General features: G+C 40.0%; 1 protein-coding gene across 1 annotated transcript; it reads left to right on the top strand.

Annotated features, from left to right (window-relative positions):
- Nucleotides 1-25,770, top strand: LOC120073853 (aminoacyl tRNA synthase complex-interacting multifunctional protein 1). Its single transcript, XM_039026736.1, has 4 exons — nt 1-627; nt 11,057-11,263; nt 24,573-24,760; nt 25,384-25,770. The coding sequence occupies exons 1-3, from the start codon at nt 112-114 to the stop codon at nt 24,714-24,716; spliced, it is 867 nt and encodes a 288-aa protein (XP_038882664.1). The 5' UTR covers nt 1-111; the 3' UTR covers nt 24,717-24,760; nt 25,384-25,770.

Here is a 25,770-nt window from a genome sequence, read left to right on the forward strand (position 1 = left end):
CTAATTTTTGAGTCCATCGGTCGACCCTCATCTCTACGGGCGTGGTGGGATTAGAGATTGTGTTCCCAAACATCCACAGCTGTGAACGGCAGAACGATTCCATTGACAAGCATGGCTTCTCTCCCAACGGCCGCTGCTGCAATTGCCAATGTTACAAAAACTGCCACCAATGCCCGCTTCTTCTTATTCTCTTCTTCCCTTTCCCATAACTTCGACCACGATCGCCCCTTCTTCGCTCTACGTCGAACTTTTTCTCGTTTTACTCCACCACTTCCTAAGGATAATGTCGCCTCCATTGAACGCAGAAGAGGAAGAATCTCCAGAAATGGTGGGCGGTTTTCGCCCTCATTTTGCACTACCGGATCCACTGAGCCTGTCACCAGTGACGCCGTCATTGCATCGTCTTCCACATCATTGGATAAGGACGGTGGTCATGACGACGACGATCTGGAAAAGAAAATTAAGGATGCGGCCGGCACGCTCGATATTAGGGTTGGGCAAATCATTAAGGCTTGGAGACATCAGGAGGCTGATTCTCTCTATGTAGAAGAGGTCGATGTTGGTGAACCCGAGCCGAGGCTTATTTGCAGTGGCCTTGTTAAATACATCCCTCTTGATCAACTTCTGGTACTTAATTTTTCCTTCTTATAAGTCTTCTAACCAATAGATATAATTTCTTGTTGATAGATAATAAGGAAAATGTTTGGGGGGAGATGGTTAAAAGAGAAACTCTCCCCATTTCTTATGTTACCGTTATTCTTGTCATTAGCATAACTTGATACCCATGTAGTGTCTAATCATTCTGTTTTATGGGTTATAGATTGATTCCTTTAGCATATAGTTTCTGTACATTTTTAATTAATAACAATTGGGGTCTTTTCTATTTCCTCCCATCTTGTACGTGGTGTTTTTGATCAATTTTGAGGAGGAAACTATCGTTCCCACTCCGGAAAATATGAAATGGAAACCTCAGGAACCAACTCCTTCTTATAGCAAACATCAGATATCAGTTTTAGAGAGTAGAAAAGGTAGAGGAAAAATGTAATTCTACTCGGTTTTGTTGAAGGATGGCGATTGGGATTTCCAAGCTCATGTCTCATAGATGAAGGAACTATCTTATCGGTGAATTAATTAGTGTATGGATGGAAGAAGCCTCGTGATTGAACTAAAGTTGAGAGGAAGATTTTTTTTTTCCTGCTTTCTAGAATCTTTATTCCAAGATCTTGGGATGACTGCGTGAGAACAATATCGTGTAGTTCAGCATAATCATTACACACTAATAACTCATATGTATGTTCTGGTTTATGTGGTTGGGAGCTTAGAAATATAGAAGATGGAACTTTGAAGTCTTAGGCCTCATATTACCAATACTCATGTCTTGTGATATGCATATGTTGTTGCCTCTTGGGCTGTTATTTTGTATTTGGGCCTTAGTACTGGTTGGATCTAGTTTATGTTTAAGTTCCGTTAGACCTCCAAACACAAAGGTGTATTCCAAGAAGGGTTAAAGTGGAAATTCAGTCCCAAGCGTGGATAACTACCCAGCTTTATCTACTTTTAAAGTTGGCTAGCAGATGAGCTTGGGTAATTATTTTTAGGGAGTTGTAACTCCCTGGGTAGTTAAGTTTGTACCACAGACAACTCTTGTATTTTGTGGGATGGGGATGTTTTTTTCCTTGTTCAAGATGTTGGGAGAGAAGGTTGACCTTTGGTCACTAGTTGATAGATTGTAATCTTTAAATGGTGTACCGAGAGTCTTGTAAATAAGCTTAAAAGTAAGCCTTGTGGTGAGCTAAGAGTGAGTTAGTTAAAATAGTTAGTTAGTTGTCATTCTACAACTTGTATTCATAACTCTTCTATAAATAAAGCCTTCTTCCCTCATTTAGAGGAAGAGAATCATTTCATCAAATTTAGACTTTTGGTAGTGCACCAAAATTGGTACCAGAGCTCTCCAAGATTCGGGGACCAGTGGCCGGAAGAAGAGGCAACCATCCAGTCAGAGGAGACATTCATGAGCAAGACCAAGATTGGAAGAAACCCCCACCCTCTCTTCAAGAGCTACAACATGACGCTTGTTGTTTGTTGAAAACTCTTTGGAGGTAATTCATGGAACATTAATGAGCCTTCAAGAAAGTATGGAAACACTTGCTTGAAGGGTTGAGATGTTGGCAGCAGCACCTCAAAATCGGGAGAATGCTCAACCATTCGTTCAAGAATGGGGAGGAAGAGGAAGGAGAGGCAGCGAACAACCAAGATATGGTCGAAACCAGCAAGAAGTACTTTAAGAAAGACCTCCAAGAATGCATAGACAGCTCCAAGAAAATCCAAGAAGCCAACCAATTGTTCAAGAAAGGTTTCAAGAAAATCGAGATTGGGATCCATCAAGTGGAGATGATCAAGAAGAGGAGTTCTATGCCCCATGAGGGGAACGAGAAGATAGGCATGGAGAGAGAGGCGACTCGAATGACTACAAAATGAAGATCGACTTGCCAATTTACAGTGGGAAGCGTGACATCGAGACATTTCTTGATTGGATCAAGAACACGGAGAATTTCTTCACCAATATGAATACTCCCGAGCACAAGAAGGTGTATCTAGTTGCCTTGAAGCTGAAAGCTAGTGCCTCGGCTTGGTGGGACCAACTCGAAATCAACTAGAGAAGAAATGGTAAATGATCAATTCATTCGTGGGAGAAGATGAAAAGATTGATGAAAGAACGGTTCCTCCCTCCAAATTATGAGCAAACATTGTACAACCAATATCAAAATTGTAGGCAAGGAGCACGGTCGGTGGCTGGTTACATTGAAGAGTTCCATTGGCTAGGAGCAAGGATGAACTTGATGGAGAATGAGGAACATTTGATTGCAAGATTTGTTGGAGGCCTACGTATGGACATCAAAGATGATGTAGGGGTGTCTTAGTCAAACTATGTCATCTTTTATAATTGTTCTATCATTTAATTTTTATTTTAGTTTAAGTGTGACAAAGCCCTTCCCCTTTGGGTCTATTTAAAGGGGCCTAGGTTTAGAATTAGTTAATTAGGTGTGTAACAACCCTTTCCCTTTGGGTCTATTTAAAAGGACCATTGTCTTCGTTTTCAATCATTAATAATAATACTCCTACTTCAAGATTGCTCCAAGATTTGGGTCTACTTCAAGATTGGTATCAGAGCACTCTACGTGATAGGGCCGCATGGTGAAGGGCGTCACCCTTCCTTCCCCCCTCAGATGCGGAAGCATCCACACCTCCACGATCGATCAACAAAAGATTTGTGGCCATTAAGTTGGTGATCAATCTGCTCAATGAGAAGTTCACAACAATGCAGGCTTCCATGGCTGATATGCACCAAGTAATGGAGTAAATGACTAAAGAGTTCAAGAAGATGTCGGGCAACAAAGGCAAGGAAGTTGAGATCCACGACAATTGATTGCTGAAGTAAGAAAGACCGATAAGCAGAGACATTTGGGCATAAGAATTCAAGATCAGGTGCGTTCCCCTCCAAGAAATCAGCCCTGAATGTTTTTTCAGGAAGCTCCAATGGCCAGACATGGGTCTGGTGGTGTAGCAGCTTGCCCAGGGGTCATGGCAAGATTCCATCATCAACAGACCAGACTTTTTCCTCCAAATCCGTTGGGTTATGACTCTGAATCCTTGGAAGAAGACAATCAAAGTTGGCCGCACACTCAAGAATTTAACCAAGAAAATCAAGAACGGGTTCAAGAAGGTCCTTACATGGGGTATTATGGGCAGAACACCTATCAAGATTGGCAGGATTACCGTCATAACCAGCGTGGACCACCTTGGAAGGCAGATTTTGACTACAAAATGAAGGTAGGTCTCCCTACCTACAATGGAAGAATGAACATTCAGGTTTTTCTGGATTGGATGAAGGAAGTTGAGAGTTTCTTTGAGTACATGGGCACCTTGGAACATAAGAAGGTTAAGTTGGTGTCCTTTAAACTCAAAAGTGGGGCTTCCGCATGGTGGGATCAGCTCCAAACGAATAGAAAAATCTATGGAAAACAATCGATTACAAGTTGGCCAAAGATGTTGTGGCTAATGAAGAAGAGATTTCTTCCTATACACCATGAAAGACTCTTATATAACCAATTTCAACATTGCAAACAAGGGGCCTGAAGCCTTGAAGATTACACCAAGGAGTTTCAACGTTTAAGTGCAAGAAATAATCTAGCTGAAAGCAAAAATCACCAAATTGCCAGGTTTGTTGATGGATTATGCCAGAAACTAGGGAGAAAGTACACATCCATCCAATGAACTGCCTTTCTGAAGCAGTATCTATAGCCACTACTATTGAAGATGGTGAATTTCAAAGACAAAAGCGTTGGAATACTAGATGGACAACTTGGGACAAGACAACAACACAAGCCCAGAGATCTTGGGAGAGAATGCCCAGAATGTTGTTCCTTCAACTTCTTCTAACACTAAACCTAAAGAATCAGCCAAGAACGATGCCAACAACAAGGGAAGTTCTAATACCTTACAAACTAAAAATGCTAACCCTTATAATAGAACTAACCTAGGCAAATGTTTCAGGTGTGGTCAAGTTGGGCATCTTTCTAATGACTGCCCTCAAAGAAGGAACCTAGCGATCCAAGAAGGGGAGGAAGACAGTTACAATGTCAAAGGAAATGATGAATTCCAAGGCACAAATCCAGACAATGGAGATGAATTATCGTGCGTTGTACAAAAGATCCTCCTTGCACTGACAACTGAGATCAATCCTCAACACCATGCTCTATTTCAAACCCGTTGCACTGTAAACGGCAAAGTATGTTTGGTGATTATTGATAGCGGCAACTTTGAGAATATGGTATCAAAGAAGCTAGTGCAAGCCCTCAAACTTAAGGTAGAAACACACCCACATCTCTATAAGGTGGGATGGATAAAAAAGGATGGTGAAGCCATAGTAAATGAAATATGCACGTTGCCACTGTCCATTGGGAGCCACTACAAGGACCAAATAATCTGTGATGTGTTAGACATGGACGCTTGTCATGTCCTCCTTGGCCGCCATGGCAAGGAAGTTATAACTCCCTAATACAAACTACAAAATTCAAATATAATAACTACAAAAATAACTTATTTGTCCTTGCCCTTGTCCTTCTTGCCCCTTCTAGCATATACATTCACAATTGAAGGTTTAACAACGACCTTATGAGTTTTGTGGGGAGAGCGAAATAGTTGTTTAGAGGATGGAAAGGGACCCTGGTGAAGTTTGTGTAAAACCTCCTATTGTATTTACTTATAAAAGGAGGGGCAAAAAGGGAAACTCACACAAGGATGCGGTTAAAGGGATAGTGGGAGATGAATATATGGTTTCAACAAGCAACATAGAAGAGGAGGCCATTGGAGGAGGGACCACTGGAGGATGAACAAAATGGGGAAGGCTGGAATGAAGGGAAGGGAAGAATTCAGTGAAGAAAAGGGGAGATTCGATCTTCATGGAGGGATTTCCAACATCTCTCGAATCCAAAGCTGGGTTGTTTTAGTCTTATTGTTTTATGAGTATTTCATTCATCTTTTTCCTTCTGTTTTTGAGTGTGAACACTCTTGAATCTTGTGGCTGTTAATGAAGAATTAGTTCAATAAGAAGATCGTGATATTTTTGATCATTCCCTGTTCTTTTCTTCTTAATACATCTCTGTTTTTCTCGATTGGAAGCTGGTTAGAAAGGTGGTCGAGTGCAGGTGCCTTACATTAGTGGTATCAGAGCCGCAATCCTGGGGAAAACGCGCGCCATGACACAGAAACAATTGGAAGAGAGGGTTGACATCACGGAGAAGGAGATGGTGGGGCTAAAAGACCTGTTGATGGGATTGTGCAAAAATCTCGAGAAGCTCACTGAGGAAGTCCGGGAGAGCAATGTTGCTCGGAAGAAGGAGGAGTCGATGTTAACGGAGGGGAGCAACCTCAAAATGAAAGGAAAGGTAGAAGAAGTGGAGTCCTCTCAAATCTCAGGAGTTGGAAGCTCGGATAGAGGTAAGTTCAAGCGTCTTGAAATTCCTCTGTTTACAGGTGACAATCCGGAGTCATGGGTTTATCGCGTGGAGCACTACTTTGAGATACATGATCTCTCCGACGTCGAGAAAGTGAAGGTTGCAGTGATCAGCTTCGCCTCTGATGAAGTAGACTGGTTCCATTGGAGTAATAACCGAAGGGCCATCACCACTTGGGACGAACTGAAGCGAAGGTTCTTTGAACATTATCGGAAGGTAGGAGAAGGGAGTCTGTGTGCACGACTACTCAAAATCCGACAGGAAGGTTCTTACCAAAAGTATGTGAAGAAGTTTGTCAATTATTCGGCACCCTTGCCGGACCTATCGGAGGAAATTTTGAGGGATGCGTTCATGAACGGACTGGAACCGGAGCTGCAAAGCTGAAGTCGTGAGTCGAAATCCTAAATCTTTGGATGACTGTATGAAGGAAGCACAATTGGTGAATGACCGAAACATCGCCCTTAAGTTAGCACTGAAAGAAATGGGCCGTAGTGGGCTGAACCAGAGAATGGGCCTGAACGATAAGAAGGATATGAGCGAAAAAAACCAAGGTCGGATTCAGGATAACCCCTCCATGAAGCAAGTTGGGATTCCGGTGAAGCCGATATTACCCACTCTGGGGAAACCCAATTTTCCCATAAAAAAGGAGGCACCTATGAAGAGATTGAGTGATGCGGAGTTCAGAGACCGGCTAGATAAGGGGCTCTGTTTTTGTTGTACTGAAGAATATGCACCCGGGCATCGATGTAAATTCAAGGAGAATAGGCAACTGATGCTATTCATAACCAACGAAGAGGAAGAAATGGAGGAAGAAGAGTTGGCCGAAGGGGAAGAAGTGGCTGAAATGAAGAATGTCAAGGTGAGGGAGAAGGCCGAGCTATCACTGAACTCACTACTTGGGTTTTCTGCGAAGGGAACCATGAAGCTAAAGGGAGAAATCAGAGGTAAAGAGGTGGTAGTACTCATCGACTCCGATGCTACTCACAACTTTATCCATCATGATACAGTGAGGGAACTTCGATTACCGGTGGAACATCAAAAGAAATTCGGGGTGGTTATAGGAAATGGGAGCGAAATAGAAGGGAAGGGAATATGCAAGGGGGTAGAGCTCACACTACCGAACTTGACAGTGAAGGCTGACTTCTTGACTATGGAATTGGGGAGAATGAATGTAGTACTTGGGATGCCCTGGCTGTGTACCACAGGATTCATGGGTATTCATTGGCCTTCTTTAACCATGGCTTTTTGGTCAGGGGAAGCTCAAGTCATGTTGAGAGGGGATCCATCACTCACTAAAGCTGAAGTATCTTTTAAAACGTTGAGTAAATAGTGGGATGAAGAAGATCTGGGATTCTTAGTGGACTTCTAGCACCTTGAGATTGAGAATTCTGAAGAGACAGAGAAGGGGGAGAAGGAACAAATTCGATCCACTCTACCCAGCATGATCTAGGAACTGTTGAACCAAAATCAAGATATCTTTAACTTGCCCACCTCCCTTCCTCCTAAAAGAGCAGTTGATCACAGAATAACCATCAAGGAGGGCATAAATCCAATCAACGTTCGACCTTATAAGTATGGCTATGCTTAGAAAGAAGAGATAGAGAAGTTAGTCCAGGAAATGTTACAAATCGGCTTCATTTGGCCCAGCCGAAGTCCTTACTCAAGTCCAGTATTGTTGGTGAAAAAGAAAGACGGGGGATGGCGATTTTGTGTAGACTACCGAAGGTTGAATCAAGCTACAATAGCAGACAAGTTCCCTATCCCTGTAATCGAAGAACTACTTGATGAGTTGCACGGGGCTGTGGTTTTCTCTAAACTCGATTTGAAGTCCGGATACCACCAAATCCGGATGAGGGAGGAAGACATTGAGAAGACAGCATTCAGGACACACGAAGGACACTACGAATTCTTAGTCATGCCTTTTGGGCCTGTCTCTTATACACATCTAGATGTGTATAAGAGACAGAATCAAGCTACAATAGCAGACAAGTTCCCTATCCCTGTAATCGAAGAACTACTTGATGAGTTACACCTGTCTCTTATACACATCTAGATGTGTATAAGAGACAGGATCAAGCTACAATAGCAGACAAGTTCCCTATCCCTGTAATCGAAGAACTACTTGATGAGTTACACGGGACTATGGTTTTCTCTAAGCCTGTCTCTTATACACATCTAGATGTGTATAAGAGACAGGTACAACACCAGGGCAGCTCCTTTAACGAGACTACTCAAGAAAAATAGTTTCAATTGGGATGAAGCAGCCACCCGAGCCTTTGAGGATTTGAAACAACAGATGACATCTTGCCCTGTTCTCACATTACCGGATTTCAATCAACCTTTCATCATAGAAACTGATGCATCAAGAATAGGGGTGGGGGCTGTGTTAACTCAAGGAGACAAGCCAATCACCTTCTTCAGTCAAAAGCTCTCACAACGGGCACAAAATAAGTCGATCTATGAGAGGGAATTAATAGCAGTGGTGTTAGCTGTTCAAAGGTGGTGACATTGTTTGTTAGGAGGAAGATTCATGGTAATCTCAGATCAGAAGGCATTGAAATTTCTAGTAGAATAGAGGGAGGTGCAACCACAATTCCAGCGCTGGTTAACCAAACTCCTAGGATACGATTTTGAGATCCTTTACCAACCGGGACTGATGAACAAAGCAGTTGATGCCCTTTCACGGGTGCAACTACCATTAGAACTCTTCAGTTTGTACTCTTCGGTAGTGGTAGATGTGGAGCTCATACTTAAAGAGGTGGAAGAGGACGAGGAGTTACAATAGATCATCTCTTTGCTGAAAGACAATCCGGATGGCAAGTCTATCTACCAATGGCCAAAAGGGAAGCTACTCTATAAAGGGAGGTTAGTAATTTCGAGACAGTCAACTCTAATACCATCCCCTCTGCATACTTTTCATGATTCAATACTTGGGGGTCACTCGGGGTTTTTAAGAACATATAAACGCATGAGCGGGGAGTTGTATTGGCTGGGAATGAAAAATGATATAAAGAGATATATGGAAGGCTGTGACACTTGCCAACGAAACAAGTCTGAATCTCTAACACCTGCAGGTCTGCTGCAACCACTGCCCATTCCCGAACTAACTCTGGAAGAATGGACAATGGACTTCATTGAGGGACTTCCGAGAGCAGGGGGTTTCGACTCCATTTTGGTGGTAGTAGATAGGCTAAGTAAATATGGGCATTTCATTCCATTGAAACACCCTTTTTCAGCTAAACAAGTGGCGGAAACCTTTATTCAAGAAATCATCAAGCTTCATGGCATCCCTAAGTCGATTACCACAGATAGGGATAAGATATTCTTGAGTAACTTCTGGAGGGAGATATTCGCAGCCTTGGGAACCAAGTTGAGAAGAAGCATGGCTTTCCATCCTCAACCAGATGGCCAAACGGAGTGAGTAAACCGCTGTCTAGAGACATATCTAAGGTGTTTCTGCAATGAACAACCCACTAGATGGAATAAATGGCTGTCTTGGGCAGAGTACTGGTATAACACTACCTTCCATGTGTCTATAAGAACCACACCTTTCCAAGCAATCTATGGCCGTACCCCCCACTGCTAGTGCACTATGGAGAAACAAAGTCAACTAATGACAGTGTAGACAGGCTCTTAAAGGATCGGGACCTAGCCTTGAACGCGCTCAAAGAGAATTTAGTAATAGCGCAAAACAAAATGAAGAAGCAAGCGGACTAGCATAGGCGTGAGTTGAAATTTAAGATAGGGGAAGAAGTCTTCCTCAAATTAAGGCCTTACCGACAGCGTTCATTGGCAAAAGGAAAAAGTGAGAAGTTGTCCACTAGATTTTTTGGTCCCTATCAAGTGTCCGAGAAGATAGGAGAAGTAGCATATCGTTTGAATCTACCACCTGAAGCAGCTATACACGATGTGTTTCATGTCTCTCAACTTAAGAAAAAGTTGGGCAAATCTCAACAGGTACAACACTTATCTCCTATGCTAACCGAAGATTTTGATCTACAAGTTGCCCATGAAGTTGTGTTAGGAGTAAGGTGGAATGAAGAGCTGAATACACAAGAATGGCTAGTAAAGTGGAAGGGTCTTCCAGATAGTGAGGCTACGTGGGAATCAGCATCGAACATAAGACAGCAATTTCCATCTTTCCACCTTGAGGACAAGGTGCACTTTGAGAGGAGCGGTAATGTAAAACCTCCTATTGTATTTACTTATAAAAGGAGGGGCAAAAAGGGAAACTCACACAAGGATGTGGTTAAGGGGATAGTGGGAGATGAATATACGGTTTCAACAAGCAAAATAAAAGAGGAGGCCGTTGGAGGAGGGACCACGGGAGGATGAACAAAAAGGGGAAGTCTGGAATGAAGGGAAGGGAAGAATTCAGTGAAGAAAAGGGGAGATTCGATCTTCATGGAGGGATTTCCAGCATCTCTCGAATCCAAAGCTAGGTCGTTTTAGTCTTATTGTTTTCTGAGTATTTCATTCATTTTTTTCCTTCTGTTTTTGAGTATGAACACTCTTGAATCTTGTGGCTGTTAAGGAAGAATTAGTTCAATAAGAAGATCGTGATATTTTTGATTATTCCCTGTTCTTTTCTTCTTAATACATCTCTGTTTTTCTCAATTGGAAGCTGGTTAGAAAGGTGGTCGAGTGCAGGTGCCTAACAGTTTGATCCCTGTCCATTTTTATGTTTCTCTGTAGATTTCGATTTTAAAAACCTTTTGTAATTATTTTCTATAAGCATTTATTTTGCATAGCTGAAGTCCCTTTTTGTAGAGAGTTCCTTTTTTGTGGGCTTGGTTTTTGTATACCCTTGTATTCTTTCATTTTAATTTTTTTTTAGTGAAAGTTGTTTCCATTAAAGAAAAAAAAACTTTGTTTAATTTCTCATGGAAATTTGTGACCAATATCGAATTGATTATAGACTAAATGGGTCTTTCATTGATGATTTTGTGAACTGTATCATGTTTGTATTATATGTACGGTTTAAACTTTTTACTCAATGTCCTTTGCCTCCATTTGACTCGAATGTAACCAACATTTAGGATAGAAGAGTTATTGTCCTCACAAATTTGAAGCCAAGAAATATGCGGGGCATCAAGTCTTGTGGAATGCTAATGGCTGCTTCTGATTCTTTGCACGAAAACATTGAACTTCTTTTGCCCCATGAGGGTTCGTTTCCAGGTGAAAGAATATGGTTTGGATCTGAAGATGAAAAAGGCAACCAACCTGATGCTGCTACCCCAAATCAGGTGAAGAAAATTCTTTTGAAAAATTTGAATCCTGCAAGACTTGAATGCCATTTTTTAATATTACATATTTCAGTGCAAATTTTGACATAAACTCACTTAGACATCTACGCATTAATTATCTAAATTATTTGAGCTCTGAATATCAGACCGTTACGTGAGGATGATATCCATCCCTACATGATGTATACAATTTTTCATCTTTTAAAGGAAACAGAAATTCATGTGCTTGATAACAAATGAGTTTATTGTAGCTGTGCTTTACATCTTCACTGTATTCATGTCTGATGTTTTTCGGCCTTTATAATCCTATTGTGATACCAGAATTTCTACTTCTACCTGCTCCACTGAACATTTTGTTTTGAACTCCGACAGAAAACTTGTATGAGAATAGATGATACCACAGAAACTGACTGAACACAGCAAAAGGCTTGAAAGCAGCCCCCACATTATCAACAAACTTTCACAAGTAATAAAAATGTAACTGCCAAATGAAAGGACAAATAATAAAACTGTATTCTTTCATTTTTCTCTTTGAAAGTCGAGTTTTTCTATAAAAGAAATAATAAATAAACACAAGTGCCCTCAGTTGTTCACAGTAACAGAGAGTTTAGGGTTTTGTTGTGTCAATAAAGAAAACAAATTTTCTCTCCTCTCTCCACCTATCCCCCATTGTTCTAGCCTTCTAGCCTTCTTTATGCCACTCTCCGACGACTTAGCCAACTAGCCTCCAGCTCTCTGTGGACTCTCCACAACGCATTTTTGAATCCTCTTGCTATTTCAAAGGTGGTTGTTGGTGGCTCCATGGAAATTAAACTTTGCTGTTTTCTTTTCTTTTTTGAAAAGGAAATAATACTTTTCATTGATGGAATGAAAAGAGACCAATACTCAAAGTACATAAATTCCGAAGGAAGAAAAGAAAAAGTGTTGATTTATGCAAATATTTTATTTTATTTGTTGTAATTATTCGGTAGGATTCTTTCCTTCTTTGTCAATATTTTCCTTATTTCATTAAATCTGTATTCTATTTAAATTAGGGCTTTGACCCTTGTAATAATAAGAAAAAGTGAAATAATTTCACATGGTATCAGAGAATCAAGTAAAAAACCCTAACCCTAATTTTAGTATTGTCGTCATCGCACCTAGCCCCCACTATCGTCGTCACGAGCCGTGGTCGTCGATCTACTCGTTTTCGTTGTCGTCAACTTGTGAACGTTAATTTCGCTCAAATTTGATGTGATTTTGCTCCTTCAGATCTTCGCCGATCGTCATCTCTGATTTCGCTCGTTCAGATCCGACTCTGATTTCGTCGTCGTCAACTGTCGATTTCGCTCCTTCAGATTTGCCGCCGATTTCGTCGTCGTCAACTGTCGATTTCGCTCGTTTCTACACCATGTTCGCTTACCACCTCGGATCTGACGCGAGTAAAGGTGTTTTCTTTCACGATTTCATCTCAGATCTGCTCGTTGGCACACACCAAATGACTGCCTTTCCTCTTTTGCCGTTGTCAATTGGTTTTCTGGCCACCGAAATCTGATCTACCGCGAGTATTCTTGTTCTCTTCTGGAGATGCTATTGTTTTTGTGAGTTATTTTTATTTTTTAACTCTATTTTTGGTTAGTGGTGTTGTTAAGATCCAATAGCACACATATCCGACGAAAAATCATCAATGGCCAAAGTTTCCGACAATCGTCAACTTCCAAATGTCCAAATCACCACAATTCGACTTAATGGAGACAACTTCCTTCGTTGGTCCCAAAGCGTTTGGATGTGTATTCGTGGACAAGAGAAGATTGGGTATCTTACTGGTGAAAACAAGGCACCGGCCAAGACAGATCCGTTGTTTGCTATTTGGGATGCTGAAAATTTCATGGTCATGATGTGGTTGGTCAATTCCATAAATGAGGAAATATGTTCCAACTATATATGTTATTATACAGCAAAGGACTTATGGGACAATGCCAACCAAATGTATTCAGACCTTGACAATCAATCACGAGTATTGAAGTTGAATCTCAAGCTAGGTGATATCCGCCAAGAAGGAGACATAGTTACACAACATTTTCACAAGTTGACAAGAATTTGACAAGACTTAGACCTTTTTGAAAGTTATGAATGGGAATCGACTAAGGATCAAGCATACTACAAGAAGGTGGTGGAGGATGGTCGTGTTTACAAATCTCGCTGGCCTCAATGATGAATTTGATGAGGTTAGATGTAGAGTTATTAGTAGAAAACCTCTCCCCTCCATCAATGAAGCTTTTTCTGAGGTTCATTGGGAGGAAAATTGTCGAAGTGTTACGTTGGGCAAGAAAAGCACAGACTTTGTTGATACATTTGCTATGGTGATTGAAACCAAAGCCAATAATGCTTCCCTGCCACCAAACAAACCCCGAATATGGTGTGATCATTGTAACAAGTCCCACCATACTCGTGAGACTTGTTGGAAAATCCATGGAAAGCCTGCAAAGTGGAAAAATAAGCCAGGTGACAAAGGTAACAATCAATCCGCACCTCCCATTGCTAATAGTGCCGACTCCAATCCATTTAGTAAAGAGCAAGTCGATAAACTACTGAAGCTGTTAAAGGTCAATTCGCCATCGGGTAATCCTAGTACTTCCTTGGCATAAACAGGTAACTTTCGTCGAGTTTTTTCTTGTCGTAATTCATCTCCTTCGATCATAGGTTCCAGAGCTTCAGACCATATGACTAGTACATTTCACTTTTTTGATTCATATTCCCCTCTGTATAGCACTGAGAAAATTTGACTTGCAGATGGTAGTTTCAATTCTATTGCAGGAAAAGGAACTATTCATCTGATGGAAAAAATTGCATTACACTCCGTACTTCATATCCCTAAATTAACCTGTAATTTATTATTTATGAGTAAACTTTCTAAAGACACTAATTGTCATATCATTTTCTCTATAGCTCATTGTTGTTTCAAGATCAGGACTCGGGGGAGATGATTGGGCGTGCTGGTCTACTTGATCGTCTTTATTACTTTGATGACTCTTTGACTAGTGATAAAAAAGTTAAGGGCTGAAGTTGTGTTAGTTCTCCCTCAGTTCAGGATCAATTATGTTATGACATTTGTTGAAAATAAGGGGCTTTGCCGATAGTTTATAGCCCCAAAGTTATTTTAATATTTTACTTTACCCTATGTTTATTTCCTTTTTTATTTTAGGGCTTGCTAGAGCCTATAAATATGACTTCTATTGTAACTTTCATTGTGTGTTAAAATAATAAAAAGAGACTCTCTATCGTGGTTTTTTCTCCCTATTCTAAGGTTTTCCACGTAAACCTAGTGTTCTTTATTTTCTATCTTTTAACATGGTATCAGAGCGTGGTGATGAAATAGCCGCCATCAGTGAAAACCAACCGGTGCAAGATAATCTTAGTTCTGCACCAGCTCCGCTTCCGCCACAGTTGCCGATGGGGTCTCTGACCACCAACGCTACTGCCGTCGTCGTCGTCGATACCGTTGCTGTTATTGCTGTCCAAACTGTGGTTAATCGGTACCTTCACTCCTTGCATATCCGTCCAACTCTAGTGCCAGTGCAACTCTTTGATGGTAACTCTAGCGCCAGCGCAACCTTTTGATGGGAACTCTAGCGCAACCACCATTTTTCACAATGCCGTCGTCATTCCTCCCTTGTTACTGAGAGCTGCCGCTGTCTATCCTTCCAACCTTATTGCCAGCAGTCGAAACCTACACCTTGAAGCCGAGATTGGTGATTCGTCTGCCTACCATAGAGGTAAATCCCCTGCCGCGGCAATGCCGGGAATCCCTGACTCCTTTCCCTTTTAGCCACAAGCAATCTATCTGCAGCCACTGGCCTTCCTCATCATGAGCCGCCTAGTTATGAACATCAAGATTCGATTGGTTTATCTGGTAATGGTTCAACAACAGTTGGCTAATCTTTAGGCAAGTTTTCAGCAACAAATTGTTGCTCTTGGGGCAGCCCTAGGTGCTTCCACAAACTTAAATTCTAGTATAGTGAATTCTTATATTCCTTCCAGTCTATCGATGTATCCAGAGAATCTAGTAACCTCTTTCCCTGCTTTAACTACTGTAAACTATTTATCTGGATCTATGGGACATTCCATAGGGTTAATTGCAGGAGAAAAGTTGAATGGTCAGAATTATTTGTCCTAGTCTCAATCCATTAAAATGGCTCTTGAGGGGCGTCACAAGTAGGGATGGCAACGGGGCTGGGGCGGGGATGCATTCCCCATCCCCGTGGGGATTTTTAATCCCTGTACTCGCCCCATTCCCCATTTTGGGGGGTCGGGAATCCCCGCGGGAAAAATTCCTGTTTTTTATTTTATTATTTTTATTATCTAAAATTAACTAAAATTAGTATTTATATTAAAATTGTAAATTTTTTGTAATAAATTAGTATTATTATTACATAAATACTGTCTCTTATACACATCTAGATGTGTATAAGAGACAGTAACTGGTGAGATACCAAGACCTAGGCTAGGGGATCCTCAGGAGTGCATTTGGAAAGGAAAAGACTCCCTGCTTCGATCACTGTTGATTAATAATATGGAACCTCAGATAGGGAAACCATTGTATGCTGTGACTACTCGAGATATCTGTGACGTAGTTCAGAAATTATATTTTAAGAGGCAGAATGCGTCTCGTCTTTACACTTTGTGTAAACAGGCTCACAATGCAAACAGGGGACGATGGATGTCACTTCATACTTTAACAAATTGTCCCTAGTCTGGCAAGAGATGGACTTGTGTCGTGAAATTATCTGGGATTGTCCTTGTGGAGGTGTTCAGTATTCCAAGATTGAGGAAGTCGATCATGTCTATGATTTCCTAGCTGGTTTGAACTCCAAGTTCGATGCTATGCGAGGCCGTATACTGGGACAGAGGCCTATACCTTCTCTTATGGAAGTGTGTTCTGAGGTTCGTCTAGAGGAAGACAGAGCCAGTGCTATGAACATCAGGACTGTATCTGATATTGATTCTGCTACTTTTTGTTCGAAATTATCTGGTTCTGATAGTGACAAGAAAAATGGGAAATAGATCTCAGTGTGTGAACATTGCTAGAAACCTTGATATATGAAAGATCAATGTTGGAAGTTACATGGTAGACCACCGAATGGCAGAAGATGTTCTCCAAATGACAAGCCCAATCCTGGTCGGGCTCTTATGAGTGAATCTGTGAGTGCCCCCCCAGTCACAACCTCAGGTGAATTGCCAAAGTGACCCTGGTATCTCTTCCCATGGGCGGTTGCTTAATCAGGTACATCTAGTCTCCATAAATGGTAAGAAACCATGGAGACTTGATTTAGGGGCTACAGATCATTTGACTGGATCTTTTGATAGTTTTCTATCATATCTTCCGAGTGATGGTAATGAAAAGATTCGGATTGCAGATAGGTCCTTTGCTCCTATTGCGGGTAAGGGTCATATTTCTCCTTTTGATGGTTTAACTTTACAGAATGTGCGGTGTGTACCCAAAATATCTTACAATTTACTATCTATTAGTAAGATAACTAGAAATCTGAATTGTCAAGTTACCTTCTCACCAGATAATGTTTTCTTTCAAAACTTGAGTTCGGGGAAGACGATTGGCACTGTCCGACACAATAAGAGACTCTATTTCCTTGATGATGATGCTTCCTCTAGGAACTGTTATAGGACTAGTTTGTTGTCTTCTTATTTTTCAACTTCAGAAAAAGATTGTATGTTGTGGCATTTTCGCCTTGGTCATCCAAATTTCAAATATATGAAATATTTATTTTCTCATTTATTCAATAAAGTTGATGTCTCTTCTCTATCTTGTGATGTGTGCATTCGTGCATAACAACATAGGGTCACCTTTCCGTCTCAACCTTATAAACCTTCTCAGCCTTTCACCCTTATTCATAGTGATGTTTGGGGTCCTCGAGTATTACCACCTATTCGGGAAAACCTTGGTTTGTGACCTTTATTGATGATCATACCTGTCTTACATGGGTTTTTCTCCTCACTGATAAATCTAAGGTTTCATTGGTATTTCAACAATTTTACACTACCGTTGAGACTCAGTTCAACACCAAAATTACTATTCTTCGTAGTGATAATGATCGTGAGTTCCTTAATAATACTCTTCGTGATTTTCTGTCTTTTAAAGGCATTGTCCACCAAAGCTTGTGTGTCTATACACCTTAACAGAATGGGGTGGCTGAAAGGAATAATCGTCACCTTCTTGAGGTTGCACGGTTTCTCATGCTGTCTACTTCACTTCCATCTTACTTATGGGGGGATGCAGTTCTAACTGCAGCTTATCTTATTAATCAAATACCTTCCCGTGTCCTCTAACTCCAAACCCCTCTTGAATGCCTCAAGGAGTCATACCCTACCACGTGACTTATTCCTGATGCCCCTCTTCGGTTTTTTGGGTGCATTGCCTTTGTCCATAGTCATGGCCCGAACCAAACTAAGTTTGCCCCTTGTGCTCAGAAATGTGTCTTCGTTCGGTATTCCTTTCACCAGCGAGGTTATTAATGCTTCCACCCTTCTTCCCGAAAATACTTCATCTCCATGGATGTAACGTTCCTTGAGGATAAACCTTCTTTCCCGTTAGTCATCTTCAGGGGGAGAGTACTAGTGAAGAGACTAATTGGTCCACATCTTCATTCCCTATTGACCTTCCTAAACTCCTTCTTGAACCCATCCTGAGTGTCCATGACACTGTTCTACCCACTAAACATGTCCCTTGGATAACCTACTACAAGAACCTACTACAAGAAGAATCTCAGAAAAGAAATGGTGTCCCCTACTGCTCGCCGACTCTGGTCCATGAATATGAACCAATGCAAGGTACTACTGGCCCTGATAATACTAACTTGTGTGTTGAGGATGGTATTGTTGATTTAGCTGAGAATGATAGGAATGATATGTTAGTTCCAGAAAATAATAAGGTTGCAGGCAGTGATGAGATTCGACAGAAACACGAGAGGGTGAATTCTTCCTCAGACTGAAAAATGTAATCAAAATCCCATTACAGATGAGGAATTAGACAAACCAGAGGATTATGATATCTCTCTTGACATGCCCATTGCATTGAGAAAGGGCATTAGATCCTGCACCAAGTACCCCATGTATAGTTGTATGTCTTACAGTAATATGTCTTTTGGGTTCAGGGCATTCATTGCCACCCTTGATATAGTAACAATATCGAAAAACATACATATGCCATGGAAATTCTTGAGTGGTAGACTGTCGTCATGGAAGAAATGAGAGCTCTTGAAAAGAATAATACGTGGGACCTTGTTACTCTTCCTAAAGGGCATAAATTAGTTGGGTGCTAGTGGGTGTTCACTCTTGAAGTATAAATTAGATGGAACTCTAGACAGGTACAAGACCAAACTTGTAGCAAAGGGGTTTACTCAAACTTATGGGATAGATTATTCTAAGACTTTCACCCCTGTAGCGAAGTTAAACATGGTCCGGGTCTTTCTTTCTATTGCAATTAATAAAGACTGACCTCTCCATCAACTTGAAGTGAAAAATGTATTTCTGAATGGTGAATTAGAAGAAGAGGTTTATATGAGCCCCTCTCACCCTCCTAGGTTTTGAAGCTCAGTTTGATCACCAGGTTTGTAAACTTAGTAAGTCTTTGTAGGTTTGAAATAGTCCCCGAGAGCGTGGTTCGACAGGTTTACTATCTTTGTTAAGTCCGAAGGTTTTACTCAGGGATACTCTGATCACACGTTGTTTACAAAAATGTCAGTATCCAAGAAAATTGCTCTTCTAATTGTGTATGTTGATGATATTGTTTTGTCAGGAGATGATGAACTGAGACCACCAGGCTGAAAAAGAAAATGGCTGATGAGTTTGAGATCAAAGATCTAGGGAATCTAAAGTATTTCCTTGGAATGGAGGTGGTAAGATCAAGAGAAGAGATCTCTATCTCACAATGGAAATACACTTTTGACGTGTTAAAGAAAATAGGTATGACTGGATGTAGACTTGCTGACACTCCTATTGAATTCAATGAGAAACTGGGAGGTTCTGTTGACAAGTTCTTGTTGATAAAGGGAGGTATCAGCGTCTAGTGGGAAAGTTGATTTACTTAACTCAAACTAGACTAGATATTTCCTATGCTGTCAGTAGGGGTGATCATCGGCCGGTCGGGGTCAGTTTTCCGACCATATCGACCTCGAACCGATCAGAATTGGTTTGGAATATGTCTAAACTGGTCCCGACCGACGACTGAACGCAAACATGACCGGCTGACCGGTCAGCGTCTAGTGGGAAAGTTGATTTACTTATCTCAAACTAGACTAGATATTTCCTATGCTGTCAGTAGGGATGATCATCGGGGTCGGGGTCGGTTTTCCGACCATATCGACCTCGAACCGACCAAAATCAGTTTGGAATATGTCCAAACCGATCCCGGCCGGCGACTGAACGCAAACACGACTGGCTGACCGGTCGGTCGGTTGGTTGGTTGGTTGGTTTTTGTCGAGTTTTCTCTTTTAATTTGTCCAAACCAAAATCTTATCAATCATGTTTAGTTTTCTCTTTTAATTTGTGATTGTGAATCAGAATTCAAGATACTATTTCACATTTTATTATTTTAATACTTATAAAATAGAGCTAGCCTAGAGGTTAAAAATAAGATATTGATATGATTTGATTTGACAACCCTTAATATTTAACAATTAACATGTCCATTGTTTGGGATTGTGTTACTGCTCGCTTCGCTTAATTGTTTAAAGAACCTTTAATACATAATACATATTACATATATAATTGAAAACAAAACTAATGAGAGTCAAGAGTGTACGTCACAAATAGAAATGTCACATGACACATAGTCACATATAACACAATCAAACTAGAAATTACAACATAAAGTCAATTGTCAAATATAACTCAATTACAATAAAGCATAAAATCAATCGTCAAATACAACCAAATTACGATAAAACATAAAGTCAATTGCCAAATACAACCAAATTACAATAAAATCAAATGATAAATGCTTAATCACTATCTGACAACTTTGCAAAATCTGGAAGGTCTTGAATGTCTTTTTTATTGTCCATTACCGCTCTGAATCCCATATAATTAAGATTGAGAAGAGAAAGAAAACCTTATTAAGATTTTAATCTAACAAGTTACAACTACACAAATGATGAATAAATACCTTCTTCAAATAATGAAGCTTCATCCATGTCATGCTGAACTTCAAGATCTATTGGACCAGAATTTAGCCAATTTTGAGTACAAATGAGAGCCCCCACTGTTTTTGGAGCCAATGAACAACGTGATGAATCAACAACACGTCCTCCTGTACTAAAAGCCGACTCAGACGCTACAGTAGATACTGGAATTGCCAAAATATCTCTAGCCATACGACTAAGAACCTCAAACTGATGACTGTTCCTCTTCCACCATTGAAGTATGTCAAAATCATCTTCATTCTTAACATTCGCTTCCAACAAATAAATATCAATCTCTGAGCCCTGTTCGAAAGGTGTAGTCTCATGGCCTTCAAAATCAAGATCAATTGTATCATAGACAAAGTCTTCACCCACCTTTTCAGTTTGATCACAATCAATCATGGTCTCCGAGGCTGAGACAATTGGTGTATTAGTAGTAGTATCTGAGTATGAGTAATACTGTACTCATGAAAGAGACGTCTACAACATTGTTCCATTACATTTTCCATAGATTTGGCAACCTCTGGCCCAAAAAAATTTTAAAGACAAAAAGATACAAACCTTAGCTTTTTTTGAGGATCTAGCACAATAGCAACATACAACAATAGATTATTTTTTTCATTATTCCCCCGATATTCTCAAATTTGGCCTTCATGCTATTGGCCATTCCAACTAGCATTGCATTTGCACTACCAACATTCAAACGTATACAATTCTGAACCACTGTAATCTGATGAAAAACCATATTCGAAGTGGTGTACAAAGACCCTGAAATTTTTGATGTCACATCATAAAAGACCTTTAAAAACCTAATCAACATTTTAGCATTTGTCCAATCTTCCTTATTTGGTGACAAATTGTGTCTATAAGAAGCATCTTCTCATCCTCCATGGACTTGCAAAGGTTTTCCATGGGTCCTTCATACGACTCTTAAGTCTTCCATGAGTCTTGTAGAGGTCTTCCATGTAACTCCTAAGTTCTTCATGGGTACTATTAAGCTCTCTTGTGGGTGTTTGACCCTCCACTAGGCTCTCTCATGGGTCCTCTACAATAGTTGGTATTGGTTCAATCGATGTTGGTCAAGTCAATTGTGGATCTGGAGCATATAAACCTCTGCGACTGTTGAAGGCAATTCTCATATTCTCATACAATTGGTGTAGATATGAGAATGAACAGTCGTGATTGTTGCTAGAGTAAGTGTAATTCTTATAAGAAGTTTCCATCGAATTTATGACCCTATTACGACAAGGCATAATATGTGAAATAATCATGTCTATATGCATGGAGTTGACCATAAATGGAAAGGGAGTAATGGACAAAAGTCGAAGGAGGAAGAAGGTTTGCGAAAGAAATATGTTAGAAGTAGCCAAAACTGTTTACTTTGAGAGATGGAAAAACAATGAGAAGATAAAATCTGTGTTCTCAAACCAAAATCTATATCCTCCATTAATAAGAAAATTCAAAAAATGTTTCAGATCTAAAATTGATTTTAGATTTGAAACGGTCAAACAGTAAAAAAAAAAATGTAACGATTAAAATATTAAATTTGTAATGTTTTGGTCAAAATGTACAGTTAAACATTTTAAAACTTCCAATGTAGGATACCTTTTGACAAGTCATTCCCAACAACCTCCCACGAGTGACTGACATATTAAAGAAAAAATTTATAAACTAATTTCTCTGAGCAAAGAAAGAAGTATAAACTTAAATATCTAAATCTTTCAGTTTGAACTGATGCATAGTGAGATAGGACAAAAATCTAATCAATGAAAGTAAGTTACCTTTTGAACTTCCAATAGTTATGATTGAGCTCCCACAATACTTTTATCAATCCTTGTGTTTTTCGTGATTCCACAATACAATTGTAAATCATGTGCTATTTAAGGTCAATGCACATAAACCTTGAGACATTGTGAAACCTCCAAAAAGAAATCCTTAAACTCTTTCATAGAAGGTGACTACACTTTCACACTTATGCTAATTGCTTCATCAAGCTTGTCAGAGGAACACTCAAAAACTAACTATTAAAGTATCGAGATAAATGAGAATATTCTTTGTATAAATAGAGAAATCGAAGATCTCTCTGTTGCAACATTTTGCAAGCCTTAAAAATGAAAATTAAACAGTATTGCAGTCCATCTTAATATTTGTTGCATGGGGATTTGTGAGGTCGGCCATGCCTTTCACTCGATGGTGCTACAGTCATTTGTTTAGTTGGTTCTAGATTTGAAGCAAAAAAACCTCTGCGGTTGTCAAAGGGAATTCTCAACTTCTCGCATAATTGGTGCAGATATGACATTGAACGGTCGTAATTGCTGTTAGCATCAGTGTAATTCTTATAAGAAGTTTCTATCCAATCTAGGACCCTATACAACAAATCATAATATGTGAAATAGTCACATCATGGAGTCGGCCATAAATGGAAAAGAAGTGAGGGACAGAAGTCGAAGGAGGAAGAAGACAAACATGCCGAAGAAGTCGAAGGAGGAAGGTCTGCGGAAGTAGGTTAGAAACTTGGTATGCAGATTTAAGCGGTTCCGAAAATTGAAGGAGGGCAGTTTGTTTGCAAACTCGTTCGCAGGTTATAGTCGTTGGTGAGCTTCAAAAGACCATTGGCGATTAATTTGACTACGTCGTCGAGGATGATTGCCAGGACTGGAGCTCCAAAAGCTAGAGAGATACAAACATCATAAAGAGAGACGGTGGCAATGATCTTCTTCACCTTAATTCTCTCAATGGCTCCTTTTTGGATCGTCCGTTGAAAATTTGGATGGTTTCAAACTCAATCACTCTGAGGTCTTTTATGGGTCTTTTGAGGTCCTCCACGGGTCATACAGAGGTTGCTCATGAGTCCTCCAAGATCCTTCATGTCCTCCACGGGTCCTATAGAGGTATGCCATGGGTCCTCCAAGGTCCCCCATGTGATACCTAATTCTTTGTTGGGACCTGCAGAGGTCTTCCTGTGTCTTTCAAGGTTTTCCATGTGACTCTTAAGTCCTCCATAGGTATTGTAGAGGTCTTCGATGGATTCTTTGGTTCGTCAATAGTGGTTGGATTCTCTTTAAGCATGGGAAAAAGCTTAGAAGAAATTTATCTGATGCTGAATTTGATGATTGAGTTGCTCTTTTGAACAAGCTTCAACTTTTTAGACTAAATAAAGAGATGATACGTCTGTGTGGTTGTTGGAAAAGGATGGCTCCTTTTCAGTCAAATCTCTCTCCAAAGCTCATTGTGAAGCAAATAGCTTTATAAAGGTAAAAATCTGATCTTATTTGGAAGGCCTTTTGTCCTAAGAAAGTCAAGAAGGTAAACATTTTCTGTAGAATTCAGAGAATCCTTTGAAGTTATGCTCTCTCTCCCTTTTTTTATTTTATTTTATTTTTTTTTCTGGCCCTTTGTTGCCGATTGTTGGGAGAGATTATTTAGCTTGTTCAAAAGTCAGTGGTGTTGTCCCAAGAAAGCTTCAGAATCCTTTTCGCAGTTAGTTGAAGGTCCTCAGTTAAATGCTCGGATGAAAATACTTTGATCCAGTTAGGATCTTTGCCCTCCTTTGGAGGTTGTGGTTTAAAAGGAACTCTATAATCTTTGGTGATCAAGAAACTAAAATTGACATTTCTTAGACTTTAGTTACTCTTTTTGCTTCTCCGTGATCCTCCACTTCGTAACCCAAATTTATACTAGTTGGGCTTCTTTTCTGTAATTTGTTATGTTGGTGCAAGTTCGCCTCCAAGCTGGATTATTAGGGAACTGGGGGTGCAAGTTCACCCAAAAACATTCTCTTATCTGGCTTTTCCTATTTATATTTGGGAACTGGCAAAAAATCAACTAAAGAGCATCTTGTGGTGTGGTGGCTGTAAATTTTTAATTCTTTCTAACATCCACAAGTAGCTAGGCTAGCTCACAGTCACGCCCACTTCAACTTATCTTGCAAGCAAGAAACTCATAGGATTTTAATATTCTAAGTAAAATCTTCTATTGCGCAGCCACCATGGAGTTTCAATCAAATTTCCTGAGTTTTTTTTTAACTTCTTGCATCAATCCACGGTTGTTGTATAATTTATTCTTGGTAGATGCTGTTTAATGATAATATATATTTGTTGACATAAGATGTTTAATTTGAATGAATTGCACAGATTCAGAAGAAGAAAATATGGGAAATGGTGCAGCCTCATCTGAAGACAGATGGTTGTTGCACTGCTGTCTTGGGTTCCCATCCAATGAGGACTTCCACTGGTGTTGTCACCTCCCCCTCCCTTAAACACGCAAACATCTCTTGACTCTTATCATCTCCTTCCACCTCCTTCCCTGGCTGATTACATTGGTACTATTTTTATTATTTTTTAATTGTTGATCTATTTTGATATCTGCAACACCAACACCAACACACGGACACGACACGACTACACTTTCATATAAGAGTCCATGTAAAAGAAGTAATGAAATGTACAGTACCTTGTAACTTGTAATGCATATTTTTAGTGTTGCAGTGCTCAAGAAGCTTCCTAAGCTAGGCTATGCTTCACCAAAATCTCCGCTCAAAGTTATCATATCATGTTTGGCGTACTTTTTTAAAAAATGACAAGCATTTAGAAGTATCGAAAATGCTTTTTGACAAAGCACTTGCTTTTGTCCTTTTGTAGTTGAGTTTGATGGTAACATCACCATACAATCTCTCTCTAAGTAATGATGTTTTTTACAATAGCAATAGTCCACGCATGCCCTAAGCCCTAGAATCTAAAGACATGATTAGGTTAGGTCTTAACTAGGTCTTCCTTGGTTTTTTTTATTTATTTATTTATTTTTATTTTTTTTATTTACGGATGGCCTCATTTGGGAGGCCCAAATGAAAAATGGCCACCTAAAACCCGCTTGGTCATGTATTTGAATGGAAAAAGCCATCAAGGTATACTGAGGTAAAAATACTTCCTTTTCTGAGTGGTACAGGTTGGTAGACGAAGGGTAAACAGGATACCGTCTACTGGAGAACATGTCACATTAAAGAAATGTGGACGGTGTGGCCAATCGGGACATAACAGACAAAAGTGCAACGAACCACTTGACACGTCCAAACTCAACAAACGTGCAAGGACAAATTAGGGGACCCAACAAACGTCCAATATAGATTGTTCATTGTTCATTTTGTATTATATAGATTGTTCATACGAGACCCTCTAAACTTTGTATTATATAGATTGTTCATTCTATAATGTAGAGACGTTCCGATAAATACTCGATACATAGTCACTTGATACTCAATACTCGTCAGGATATACTCGTTACACGATACTCGACAATACTCAATAAACATTGACTATATAGATGGTTGATTTA

The sequence above is a fragment of the Benincasa hispida genome, chromosome 3 (assembly GCF_009727055.1).
Source record: "Benincasa hispida cultivar B227 chromosome 3, ASM972705v1, whole genome shotgun sequence".
NCBI lineage: Eukaryota > Viridiplantae > Streptophyta > Magnoliopsida > Cucurbitales > Cucurbitaceae > Benincasa > Benincasa hispida.

Excerpts from the sequence above, each read along its gene's own strand:
- LOC120073853 (XM_039026736.1), top strand. The coding sequence starts at position 112 with ATGGCTTCTCTCCCAACGGCCGCTGCTGCAATTGCCAATGTTACAAAA. Across the intron at positions 628-11,056 it reads TCCCTCTTGATCAACTTCTG|GATAGAAGAGTTATTGTCCT; the intron begins GTACTTAATTTT and ends ACCAACATTTAG. Across the intron at positions 11,264-24,572 it reads ATGCTGCTACCCCAAATCAG|ATTCAGAAGAAGAAAATATG; the intron begins GTGAAGAAAATT and ends TGAATTGCACAG.